The 12,609-nt window shown below is 48.9% G+C and overlaps 4 protein-coding genes across 4 annotated transcripts; 3 read left to right on the plus strand and 1 right to left on the minus strand.

The window, feature by feature from the left end:
• Positions 1-915: 915 nt before the first annotated feature.
• On the plus strand, positions 916-2,715 carry AO090009000627 (peroxisomal biogenesis factor 3; the record flags this gene model as incomplete). The annotated part of the gene is made up of 4 exons (XM_023236084.1): positions 916-1,073; positions 1,161-1,513; positions 1,575-1,971; positions 2,028-2,715. 4 exons carry the CDS (start codon positions 916-918, stop codon positions 2,713-2,715), a joined length of 1,596 nt encoding a protein of 531 aa, XP_023088733.1.
• Positions 2,716-3,987: 1,272 nt separating this feature from the next.
• On the plus strand, positions 3,988-6,012 carry AO090009000628 (putative MFS transporter; the record flags this gene model as incomplete). Its single annotated transcript, XM_023236088.1, has 10 exons — positions 3,988-4,000; positions 4,063-4,225; positions 4,296-4,456; positions 4,519-4,611; positions 4,669-4,698; positions 4,760-5,116; positions 5,172-5,204; positions 5,296-5,343; positions 5,400-5,717; positions 5,771-6,012. 10 exons carry the CDS (start codon positions 3,988-3,990, stop codon positions 6,010-6,012), a joined length of 1,458 nt encoding a protein of 485 aa, XP_023088734.1.
• A 495-nt stretch (positions 6,013-6,507) lies between these two features.
• On the plus strand, positions 6,508-9,043 carry AO090009000629 (DNA-directed RNA polymerase I subunit RPA49; the record flags this gene model as incomplete). Its single annotated transcript, XM_023236094.1, has 3 exons — positions 6,508-6,578; positions 7,574-7,988; positions 8,045-9,043. The coding sequence occupies 3 exons, from the start codon at positions 6,508-6,510 to the stop codon at positions 9,041-9,043; spliced, it is 1,485 nt and encodes a 494-aa protein (XP_023088735.1).
• Positions 9,044-10,695: 1,652 nt separating this feature from the next.
• On the minus strand, positions 10,696-12,606 carry hemA (5-aminolevulinic acid synthase HemA; the record flags this gene model as incomplete). The annotated part of the gene is made up of 1 exon (XM_001817005.3): positions 10,696-12,606. The coding sequence occupies one exon, from the start codon at positions 12,604-12,606 to the stop codon at positions 10,696-10,698; it is 1,911 nt and encodes a 636-aa protein (XP_001817057.1).
• Positions 12,607-12,609: the final 3 nt, after the last annotated feature.

Genomic DNA, 12,609 nt, shown 5'->3' on the forward strand with positions numbered 1-12,609 from the left:
AAACGAACGGTGGGGATCCCGTTCTCCTTTTGCTGCTCTATGATTTTGTGATAGCGAGTTTCTGACGACGACCCAGCTACCACAGCGAGCTGGGCCGTGAAAACGGAGCGATGTCACCGTTTTCTCACGGGGATTCGAGCAGTCGAGGAGTGGCGGAAAGATGACGATGTCGGATGCTGAGGGCGTAACGACGTAAGGGATGCGGACTAGATTGTTGTATGAGATACTTAACTGCGATATTCACGGAGGATGCATGATTCTCTAGGAATATTTCAGGTATGTCAACCAGCAGAGGAGTAGGATATGAATATGTAGACCACCGAAGAGTTGGGAGAGAATGAACCAGTGGATCAGGAGTGAGACGGTGACCATTCCGGCGGAGGAGTTGCCCCTCGCCGATTGTGACGGAAAGATAACGGTGCCTTAACTCTTTTGGAGTACCTGAGCGTTACTCAATTTGACCCTACCTACGGAGTACAATGAACTTGTTTAAAAATGGAAAATAGAATTATACAATAATCGTAGATGAAGCAGCTCAAGGACTATGGATTATGTACATGGACTTATTTATTTATGTATATTAAATTGTATTGACGCTCTATTTTAACAAGAAACCAAGACTCTTCTCCAATTTAATACGTCCCCGACAATCAGAGCACCACCCCATGATTTCACGTTGCTATCGAACTTTAGCCGAGGCCGCGCCAGACGGTTGGCCATGATTTTATCATTCCCCGACCGTCTCGCTCGGCTGTTGTCATTGATGATCGGTCCTTCTTCACCTCCTCTCCCCTTTTATATTCCCTGGCATTAGCTTGCCTCTGCTTTGCCATTCCTCTTCTTTATACTTTATGATGAGCTGAATTGATTCATATCCTTGAGAGAGATTATCCGCTTACCTCCGACCGCTCCACCATGATCGGTGCTACTAGGCGCTGGTTCCGGCGCAATCGCAAGGGTCTCGCGATCGGGGCTGGCATGATCGGAGCCGGTTACCTCGCAGGACAATATGTGCTCTCCAAAATTTCAGAAGCACGGGAACGTATGAGCAGTGACCGAATCGCTCGGGAGAAGTGAGTAACCTCCCTTTGCTTGTCGGGTGTATTCGTGTGCTCGGAGACGGTAATTGACCTATCATTCTCCAATGTTGCAATCTTCAGTTTACGGCGACGTTTCGAACAAAACCAAACCGATTGCACCTATACCGTTCTCGCTCTCTTACCGACTGCTGCAGAAGATATTCTGGACGCTCTTCCTGTCGAGGAATTGACGAAAGAGCTACAACGAAAGCGAGCAGAGAGGTTAGCTCGGCTCAACGCCGGGGAAGGGACCGGATCAGATCTAAGCTCTGTATCGCCCAGCTTACCGGAGGATGACCGTCGGAGTCTATCTAGTTTTCAGAGCGATGGATTCGTCCGCACAAGCCAACCGGGAGAACCTTTCGTTGAGGGCGATGGCGAGGCGCGACCGAAACGCAATAAGACACAGCTTTGGAATGAAGTCAAAATCACTTGTAAGACATCTATCCCAAACATATTATCTCCCGGAAACCGAAACTCATAGGCTTGTCACAGCTATCACCAGGTCCTTCACTCTAGTCTATACCCTTTCTCTGTTGACAATCTTTACACGAATCCAACTCAACCTTCTCGGCCGTCGGAACTATCTTTCCAGCGTAATCTCTATGGCGACCCCCCCTGCCAACGAATCGACGATCAGGCTGGAAGACCATGACGATGATGACCTCACACAGACTTTGGGAAATGATTTTGAGACCAATCGTCGCTATCTTGCCTTTAGTTGGTGGTTGCTCCACCGAGGCTGGAAGCAGTTAATGAACGAGGTACAGACTGCCGTTACAGAGGTCTTTGGCCCCCTTAACCCTCGAGAGGATATCTCGTTGGCCAGGTTGTCCGAGCTATTCCTGGAGGTCCGAAAGAGAGTGGAAGGGTATACTGAAGAGGAAAGAAAGTATGTTTCTTCTTACCCCCATAGCCAACCGAACTTTTTACTAACCGTTCCTGCAGACACAGGAAGTGGCTGTCTTATCTGCTCCCTCCTCGCGAAGAGGAGGACAAAGTACTAGAGGAGTCTGGTGTCCTTGGAGTGACGGAGCTTGCCAACTCCCAAACTGCAGCTACGTTGCGACATCTATTGGATGAGACGGCTGACCTGATCGAATCACCAACCTTTACGCGCGTCTTGATGCTTCTGAACAACGAATGCTTCCAGACATTAATCCATCAATGCACCGCCGATGCCTTCAAGTCGACGTCACAAACTCCACGGAGCGTTCCCCAGTCATTTACTTCAGTTGCCACGGTTGTCCCGGGAGCTGATAGCTCTGAGCCAAAGGCAAAGTTAGCCAACATTCTGGCGGTTTTAGCCCGCCAAGCACATGTGATTGGCAATGGTACAAACCCGCCAAATCTTTATCTAACTGCGATGGACCAAGGTGTGCGAGAGTTGGAAGCCTTCGCAGCTGTGGTGTATAGCTCTAACTTTGATTTCGAGCTGATTGGGTCTGGAACGAAGATGGAGTCTCCGGGAGAGGAGACGCCTGGCTCGGACACGGTGTTGGTCGAGAAGGAAGACTATGATGGATATGACCGCAATCAGGCTCAACAGCCGTCGACGGCAGGGCCTGGTGCGGATTCGGCATTTGAGAAGGCGTGGGGGAAAGCAATGGAAGAGCAGCCATCGACTGCTACGTAACCAGGCAGGCATTTTCTTTCCGGCAGCGGCGGACATTATCAATCCGCAGTGCTTCTTCTCGGACTTGGATAATTCTGGGAGATGTAGTTCTTGTATGATATTTTCCGTGCATTTCCATGAAAGCATAGCTTTCTATGACGGCGGTGTTCACCACGGTTATAGTTTTAGAGATGCTTCTATCGACTTCAGTGGCACCCACATTATGGTAGAACGGGCATGTCACATATACAAATGACTTATGGATTCTATTGTTAGAAAGAAAACACCCTCAAACTAGTACGGACTTAAGAGCGAGCTGCAGCAGACGATATCATCCTTAAAGGAAGACAATTTTCGCTCTATGGCGGACTTACAGCCGCGAGAGTTTAAACTATTGTAAACGAAGGGTAACAAGTTTAGACTTTCCATCGGTAACAAACGGGTTGCTCCGGAGTATGCCTGTGTTTATTTATATGATGCCAATAAATGCCGAACACTCACCCACTCCACTGATGTTCTAGTCCCTTTGATTACTGATGCTAGTGTGGGGGAGGTCGTTTATGTAATCGTCTCCAGACTCCAGCAGACCTTTACTTAGTTTACTAGTTCAGTTGCGGGGAAGGTAGCTTAGTCTAGTGTCTTCAGCAAGGCAATACGTATGGGGTCACGAATAACATTGGGGCTTGGTCACCTCGATCTCCAGTGATATAATGGGTGATTAAGGAAAAAAAGAAGAACAACCTTAAATTACTTCGTACCATGTGGTTGACATGCATATTCAATTCAGCGCGGAGACCGGGGTTCGCAAAATGGCCAGGCTATAATGGACCCCCGGAGTTAAAGTGGCATGTCATGGATGGAGTTAAGCTCCCCAGGCTGCAAAAATCTTATCCAGCCAATCTCAATTGACCATACTTAGTCGGGTTCGCAGGGTAGTAGTAGTTAGGTACTCATGACCACCGAGTGACTCGTACCCATGATCCTTCCGAGCACAAGAGCTGTATTATGCGGACCGAATGATTTGGCAATAAACTTCCTAGATCTTCTACCGTATTTCTGTCTTTCTCTTCTTTGTGGTTTATGTTCTCGATTCTTTCTCTTACAGTTCAATTAGTCCCAGTGTACTGCGAGTGGTGAATACAAAGTCATCCCTTCGTTCACTTTGTGTCAGCCCGCTCTATCCCCCGAAGGTAAGCGAAAACAACCATCCTATCTGTTCTTTCCTAGAGCAAACAACTCGGAGAGAGAATTCGCAATAAACGGTTACTCAAGAGTACTAGAAATACATACATCATGGGGTTCGACGGTATGGCGAGCAAAACACCTTACCATGAGCATGATGCTGAGACTTACAAATCGCGCGACCAGAGCAACTCACTCCGCAGGATGACAAGATTGAGGGCCATGTCGATTCGCAATCGACCGACCTTCCCCAGCTGAGGAATACCACAGAACGCAAGCTTATGGCTAAAATCGATTGGCACATTATGCCCTGTCTCTGTGTTATGTATCTTCTCGCATTCTTGGATCGGTATGAGTCTGACTGGCTTTCTCTATGAGCAACTACTGAATAGTTATCTTACATTACCCTTTGTGAACAGCGTGAATATCAGTAACGCAGCAGTCCTTGGCCTACAAGAAGACTTGAATATAGTCGACGGGACGAACTACAATACTGCACTGACTATATTCTTCGTTCCATATATCATTTTCGAAATTCCATCCAATATCCTGCTTAAGAAGTTGAGACCCCACGTATGGTGTAGGTATTCCCGATATACCGTGTATAGGAGGTATGAACTGAAAGGCCGGTGGCTACTCTAGTGACGGGATGTATGTTTCTATTCGGTCTGGTTACAATCTGTCAAGGCCTAGTCTCCAATTGGGGCGGGCTGATGACAACTCGGTGGTTTCTGGGTAAGTCGACAACCCTCTAGCCAGTGTAACATTTATCAACTGACAAATCCTATCCAGGAATGTTTGAGACAGGCATGTTCCCTGGTTGTACGTTCTGTTATTTCCCTTATCCCCGCTCGATATAACGATGACCAACAGTCGTATGCAGGTTTCTATCTCTTGGGAATGTGGTATAAACGGAGCGAGGCACAGAAGAGGTTCAGTTTCTTCTTTAGTTCAACCACACTTGCGGGCGCCTTCGGTGGCTTGCTGGCTAGCGGGCTTGGAAAGATGGATGGTACTCGTGGCTACCGAGGCTGGCGCTGGGTCTTTATCATCGAAGGCCTGATCACTTGTGTCGTCTCGCTTGCCTGGTTCTTTATTATTCCTGATTTCCCCGAAGACGTCAAATGGCTCACCGATGAAGAGCGCCAATTCATCCGGGCAAAACTAGCCAGAGACTCGGGGAGCGCGGGTCATGATGCTAAGATAGGCTGGCGCGACGTATTGGAGGTCTTCAAAGACTGTGAGTGACATGGTGAGCATGCCAAAATCGTTGCGGTGCTCACTGTGTATTCCAGACAAAATATTCATCGGTGGTTTGATGTACTTCGGTCAGGTTGTCACAGCATATGGTAGGACGGATGCACATGCTTCTAACGTGTATCTCAACTGATGAGGAGCACGGTGGCTAACAACGCGTAGGATATGCCTACTTCGCGCCGACCATTATCAAGAGTTATGGCTACGATGGTACGTCTGTCTGCTATTTCTTGTGCACCTTGCACTCTACTAAGCCTGATTTCTAGCAATCAAGACTCAGCTGTATTCGATTCCACCATGGGCAGCCGCTTGGGGATTTTCCATGCTGGTGGCCATTCTCTCTGATAGAACCAGGCATCGGTTTGCTTTTACTATAGGGCCTATGCTAATTGCCATGGCTGGCTTTGGAATCTTGTTGAATGTACACGGGCAGGCTCGTCGAAATATTCAGTACGGCGCTTTATTCATGGTTACATGTGGTTGTTACAGTGCAATGCCGGTCATTGTTTGCTGGTTTGCAATGAACCTAGCAGGCCATCGTAGGCGAAGTGTGGGAACGGCCTGGCAAGTTGGATTTGGAAATAGTGAGTGGATTTTGGTGATTTAATCCTATTTATCGTAGCTAATATAGCGGCAGTTGGTGGTATCATCTCGACGTACGCCTTCTTAAAAAAAGATGCACCGGAATACCGACCAGGATATATCATCAGCGTGTCCTTCCTTAGCTTTTCGGCGGCCTGTTGCATAGGCTACTTCGCGGCCGTCTGGTATGACAACCGGCGCCGTGATCAGGCAATCGCAGATGGCATGGCCATACCCAGTGACGAAGAACAAGAGCTACGCGGTGATATGGCGTTAAACTATCGCTATAGCTATTAGCCTTGTTCTTTGATCGTTGAATCTGAAAGAGATGTTGAGATGTCTCTTAGCGAGTGACAGGATCGATGCAAGGCTACGTCAGGCACATATACAGCAGAGACAAATGGGTCAATGATGAATATGTGATCTTCGTCTATTCTCCCTAAAGAGCAATGAAATTTTTTCTTCATAATTTTACAATCACAGATCACATTTAAAAGTGGATATGCAGTAGAGAGAAAATGAACTCCATAGATAGTAGATGACATAATGCCCTCTCGGTAAGCCGATGTCCAGCCAATCAACGGTAGGACAGCACTAGCGAACCCTTAGCGTCATGGGACGCTGAGTCAGCCACGACGCACACAAGAAGCTCGGCCGGCCGCTGCTCTCCGTCTTTCTTTCAACCATCTCCTCATCCTCGCAGAAGTGTGAGTATACAGACCGGGCTGGCACCTGGTTGCCTCTTTCATTGAATATCAACTAACGCTTCACAGTCTCGAACCCTCTACGAAGATGAGAGCTAAGTGGAGAAAGAAGCGCGTTCGTCGTTTGAAGCGTAAGCGCAGAAAGATGCGTGCTCGCAGGTGAGTTATCTGAGAGCTCAGCCCTGCTGGACAATTGGACTAACAACAAGCGCAGCAAATAAATGACTCGCCCAATCCATCTCAGTTCCCCATGCGGTGCTCACGTTGAATGCTGAACATGACAAAAGTCGACGACGTCACGATGATGATTCCCTATTATGATCGTTTCGTGGTTTAGCCACTCCAACGGGACTTGGCTGGTCTGCTATTCTCTATATCCTATCGAATCCGGAGTCTTATCATTCAACGAAAACATACATCCAATCTCGCGGGCTCTTTCAACGGTTTCGGATTTTGACCAGGCAGGAATGCGCACTACGTATTCTTCGTCTCGGAGGGCGAATGTGTTTGGTGGGGTTTGGAGGGGTCGTGGAAGAAGTTGATGGTCACGTTTCTTATGTACTATTTGTTTTCATTCCACAGGCCCTTTGGGTTCCGTATGGGATCTGGTCAATCACTCTTCTTAGGGCTTGTGCTGTAGCTTACAGTTCCTGTGCAAGTTCTGAGCCATGGAGAGGTCATCGAGGATTTATCACAAATTAAAAAGTTTGCAATGAAAGCAATGACTGAAAACCGCCTGGATGTATAAGATGAAAGCATTCACGTAGAGCACCTTTGCGAGTACTCGCATTGTAAATTGATATGCAAATTGTACTTATCAGTGGATTTGTGCGTTTGATATGATCCAATGCTTTCTTCTCCGCCTTGAGTGCGGAGACTAATTCTGCCCCTATTTCCCGCCCAGCAATTTTTTTTTTACTTGAGCTTCTTGATCTATAATTGACTGAAGCTTACTCCACGCAAAAGTCGACTTCATTCGCTCCCATTCAGGCTCAATTTTGAGTACAACGCCATGCCTTCTGACAAGGTGGAAAAGAAGCGCAAGCGCGCTTCGAACGGCCACGAACGGCCGAGTAAAAAGCCCGCCCTCGAATTTCAAGATCTACCTCCTCTCGCGGCCAGCGTGGTCAACGATGATAGTGAATTGGCTCCAGTGATCAGTATGTACTCTTTAACTGCTGGACTATACTCGCAATCAGCGTGTACAGAAAATTGATCGCCCCTCTAGTAACCACCCCCGGTGTGAACGTGCCCCAAAACCTTCATTTAAAACCATACCTCAAGGACCGAGCAGATGGCTCTTTATCAGGTCGCTCCACACGGAACAAGGGCATTGTCTCGTCCGAACTACTCCTGCAGACTTCGGAGCATCCAAAGATGGATTTCGTGGGTCGCGAGGCCGAAGACGACGCCGATTCGCAGTTAAAGCATTACATCGCCGTTGTGGATCCCGAAAAGAAAAGCTGGCAGTTTGTTGAGGTGCGGAAGGTGACTCTTCGTGGAGCAGTGAGGAGAACAAAGGCTGCTGCAGATGAAGAGGAGGAGGTTGAGAGTGAAGATGAGGAGATGGTAGGCTCTTGTTTCTTTGACCGGTGGGGGCATAGGTTACTGACAGCTCCTAACAGAAAACGATGCGCGCTCAACGCACAGAACTCACCAATACATTCGGTACTAAGCAGTCCCGCAAAGCAGCGCAGTCCATGGCCGAAAATGCCCAACTCTCCAATGCCCCCGCTGGTGCTGCCTCCGCCGCAGAATCTGCTATTCTTTCGTCCATGCCCCTCGACTCCGCCACCGACATTGCTACGAAGACCGCTGCGGTGCAGGCTCAAGTTCAAGCTAACAAACCACTGCCTCAAGCCAATCTGGCAGCGTCTCATCCTTCCGATGTGTATCCGATTGATGTGCTTGTTCCGGGAGGTCTGTCCACCCTCCAGCAGCTCCCGGGCACGAACGAGTGGCAGGAGACCGTGAACTCCGGAGAAGCCGTCGCCACCACCTCACGATATGTGTCTCGCCGGGTGGAAGCAGTCGTCAACTCAACTAATGCCACCCAGCTTCAAGTTCTGCGTTTTATCTTCCTCCTCCTCGAGCTTGCCCGCGCCCTCCGCTCGGGCAAGGACTCCAAATCGTCCGGGCCAGGTAGCAAACGTCTTCCACCTCGCGATGAACTTCGCCGCATCCTCTCCTCCCCCACTGGCGCCAAAACCGACTCAGCCGAAACCCTCCCAGATCCCGTCATCGACGCCATCCGCCGCAAATTTGCCCCGCAGGGCACCCATATCACCAAGAACGATATCACCTTCCTGCACACCACCATATGCGCCCTATCGCTGCACATTCCCCCTCAGCCAGCCAAAGACGGCGGCTCCAGCTCTCTAGGTGGAAACGCCCCCAACGAACTAGCAACTGACCCGTCGGATCTGCGCGACGATCTGCGTTTGGATAACACGGTCATCACGCAATATTTCCGCGAGTTGGGTTGTCGCGTTGACAAGCCACGCGAAACGGAATTCGCCAAATGGGGTATTAAGGGTGGTAAGGCCGAAGCCAATGCTAGACGTGTGGCTAGATTGAGGGTCCCCGTCGAGTTCCCCAAGGTTAGCCGTGGTGGAAAGAGGTAATTTAATGGCCATTGCCTCTTTCTTTCCTATTGAACAAAACAAAAGAATCTATTTGCGTTGAACTTGCCCATGATGCGATTGGCGTTCGGTTTCAGGTTGTACTATATGTACATACTATTTTGTGGATAAATATAAAATTACGAACTATCCAAGGTACCTCTTCTACCTGCTCTTTCAGTGGATTAATGTTTGCATACGGGTACCGTAGACGATTTTTTGTAGAAAGCCATGCACACCTTAACATAACCCAAAGTCCCTTAGGTCAAAAAAGTAAGATGAAAAAGGCAGAAGAGAAATGAAACAATAGAATGAAGGGATCTATATCAATAACGCCCTCTAGAAGTAAATATATAAACAACTGCCCCACCCTAGTCTAAGCAATGTGTGATCAAAGCCCAAACAGTAAACAATTAGTTGGAAGACACAGATGTTCGTCTTCCTTTGTTTTTTTTTTAAAAAAAAAAATATATCTTGTTATTTTCACACCGTCCTATCCAACGTTGGACGATCTAAACTCTATATAGACAGAGGCTTCCACATATGCTAACTGCCTTACCATGATTCTACCCTATATACTACCGGTATACCATATGATACTAGCATTATAATTAACCTAATCTAATAGTAACCCCATGCTTCCTTTTTCAATGGTGAGGGCCGTACCCGTTCGACGGACCTACTTGATTGGTGTGTCTTGTCTTTGTGCTAACGATATATATATGCTTTTTGAATATCAATCGAATGACGTATGAAATATCTATACTGTATCATGCAAAATAATTGAATACATAAACAAACTGATCATCAAGGCATAGTATTAATAGCGACAACAAGGGCTAGAGTAACATGGAGCAGGTACCAAGAATATGGTGGGTGAGGTATCAGTAAAATGAATCAATTAACCCTTAGAAAGTGAATGGATCTCGGATCTACTACAATCGCAATTACATTACAAGTTAATGGTCAAAACTGGCTCCTACTGATCTTCGAGAAGAACTGTCTGAAGAGCAGAATGATACCTCTGAATTATGTTTGGAAGTAGCTATCCATATCATGAATTGGCCCTGGCATCTTGTGACTATATGAATGATGCCTTTATTCAATACCTCCCAGTGTAGGTAGGTGTCCCACTTACCAAACGTAGATCATGATCTTAGTTATTTTCAGGGATAAACAGAGGTCGGAATCGATTAATGCGACTTGATGTATGTAGCCTGAGGTTCGGATATTGATCGGAGGTAGGTGATCTTTGGTACTGCGTGTATGGCCCCTTCTATTGTTATTAGGAAATTGGTGAAGGTTAGTTAACTGCTATATTGACTACAATTACTGGGCAGTGTATTTGAAGCCCTGCGGTTACGGAGGAGATGAAGTGGCATGGGGGCAGACAACATGTCAGATTTCGAGTCGAACCGAAACACATGGTAACGACTGACTGGTTCTAACTAATAGTCCAAATACCAATTACGTCCAACAAGGGACAAAGGAGTGGATGTGGAATTTATAACATAGTGTGTGTTAGTGTGTGTGTGTGTGTGTGTGTGTGTGTGTGTGTGTGTGTGTGTGTGTGTGTGTGTGTGTGTGTGTGTGTGTGTGTGTGTGTGTGTGTATAGAATTCCACGTCGATTTCAGCTCACATGCGGGCAGCCACTTCAGGCAGCCACACCCACCGGGATTGACGAAGCAGCAGCCGCGGCAGGACGGGTGGCGGTCCGCATGGGGGCCTCGGCAAACTCGCGTTCCACAGCAGCCTCAATGGCTTCGTTTTCCTTCAGCCCCAGCTGCACATCATTCCAAATCGGCTGGTTCTCAGCCTCGGCGCCATCGACACCCACGCCGACGAAGCCGCCTTGCGCTTCCCAATCGCTGGTGCGTTTGATGCCCAGTTCGTTCCAGACTGTTTGGACGGCTTGCACCAGGTGGTCGCGGTGCTCCTTGATATGTCCCGGGGTGGGCGTGATACGAAGCCGCTCTTCACCCCGAGGCACGGTTGGGTAGTTGATGGCTTGTACATAAATTCCATGCTCCTCCAGAAGCTTGTCCGAGGCCTTCTTAGCAACCTCGGCATCCCCAACCAGGAGCGGAATGATATGGGAGGGGTTGGGAATTACAGGAATATCCAACTCCTTGAAAGCTGCTTTGACCGCGCGGGTGTGCAACTGCTGCAGGACGCGGTCGCCCTGGTGACGAGCCTGGTACTGGATAGCAGTGTCTGCACCAGCCATGGTGGCGGGCGGCAAGGACGTGGTGAAGATGAAGCCAGGGGCGAGGGAGCGGATGGTGTCAACCATCGCAGCGGATCCAGCAATGTAGCCCCCGACACATCCGTAGGCCTTGCCCAGAGTACCGGTGATAATATCGATTCGGTCCATCACGGTTCCCTTAGTACTGCGCGGGTTGACCGTATCTTGGGAAGCATAGATGTCATAGTCAAGGTGCTCTGCCACACCTGCTCCGTGAGGTCCGTACATTCCCACAGCGTGGACTTCATCCAGGAAAGTAATGGCACCGTACTTGTCTGCAAGATCACAGATCTTCTCAATTGGGGCAATAGATCCGCACATGCTATAAACTGATTCGAATGCAATAATCTTGGGGACATGAAGAGGTAGAGCTGCCAACTTGGCCTCAAGGTCGACCAGATCATTATGCTTGAAAACCATTTTCTTGGCGCCTGAATGGCGAATACCCTGAATCATCGATGCATGATTCAGGCTATCGGACAGAATAACACAGTCGGGCAACTTGCTACCCAGGGTTGCGAGGGTGGCATCGTTAGCCACGAAGCATGAGCTGAAGACTAATGCCGCCTCCTTGCCGTGCAATTTGGCCAGGGTGTTCTCCAGGCTCACGGCATGTTGATTGTGACCTGAAATGTTGCGAGTACCTCCCGCACCGGCTCCGTAGGTGTCCAATGTCTTATGCATGGTGGCCAGAACCTCGGGGTTGCGGCCCATGCCGAGATAATCGTTCGAGCACCAGACCGTCACACGTTCCTCGGCAGATGTGGTGTGAGCCCGGGGAAACTCCTGAGCGAGACGATTGATGTTGTTGAAATAGCGATACGACTTGTCCTTGTGTTTCTTTTCCAATTCGGTGTTGTAGAAAGAATTGTAGTTGAAAGGCTTCGCCACGGGAGCCTCTGGACGAGGGCCAGACGTAGCGGCAGCGGCGGTAGCATTGGCAGGGGTCTTGATCTTCGAGAAACCGGCGGGATCTCGCTGGGTGTTCTTGTAGATCTCTGCGCTCACATTGGCGCCGTTACCGGAGGTGGAGTGCAGGGTTCTCTTCCCAGTAGGAGCACGGCAATGCTTGTTGCCGAGACCGGTGATGCCGGCAGCACATGAGGTGAATCTTTTGGTACCGGCCATGCGAGCGCTCTGCACGGCCAGAGCCTTGCTCATGACAGGGCAGCGACGGGCAATGACCTGGAGATTAGACATAGTGCCTCCACCGGAACTAGTGCTAGGTCGAGTCGCGGTTGCCAGCGTACGCAGAGAAGATGGAGATGTGCGCTTAAGGAACGGGCACATCGCCCGGGACTGCTGGAGAAGAGACTCCATGAG

This window comes from Aspergillus oryzae, chromosome 1, assembly GCF_000184455.2.
Source record: "Aspergillus oryzae RIB40 DNA, chromosome 1".
Classification (NCBI taxonomy): domain Eukaryota; kingdom Fungi; phylum Ascomycota; class Eurotiomycetes; order Eurotiales; family Aspergillaceae; genus Aspergillus; species Aspergillus oryzae.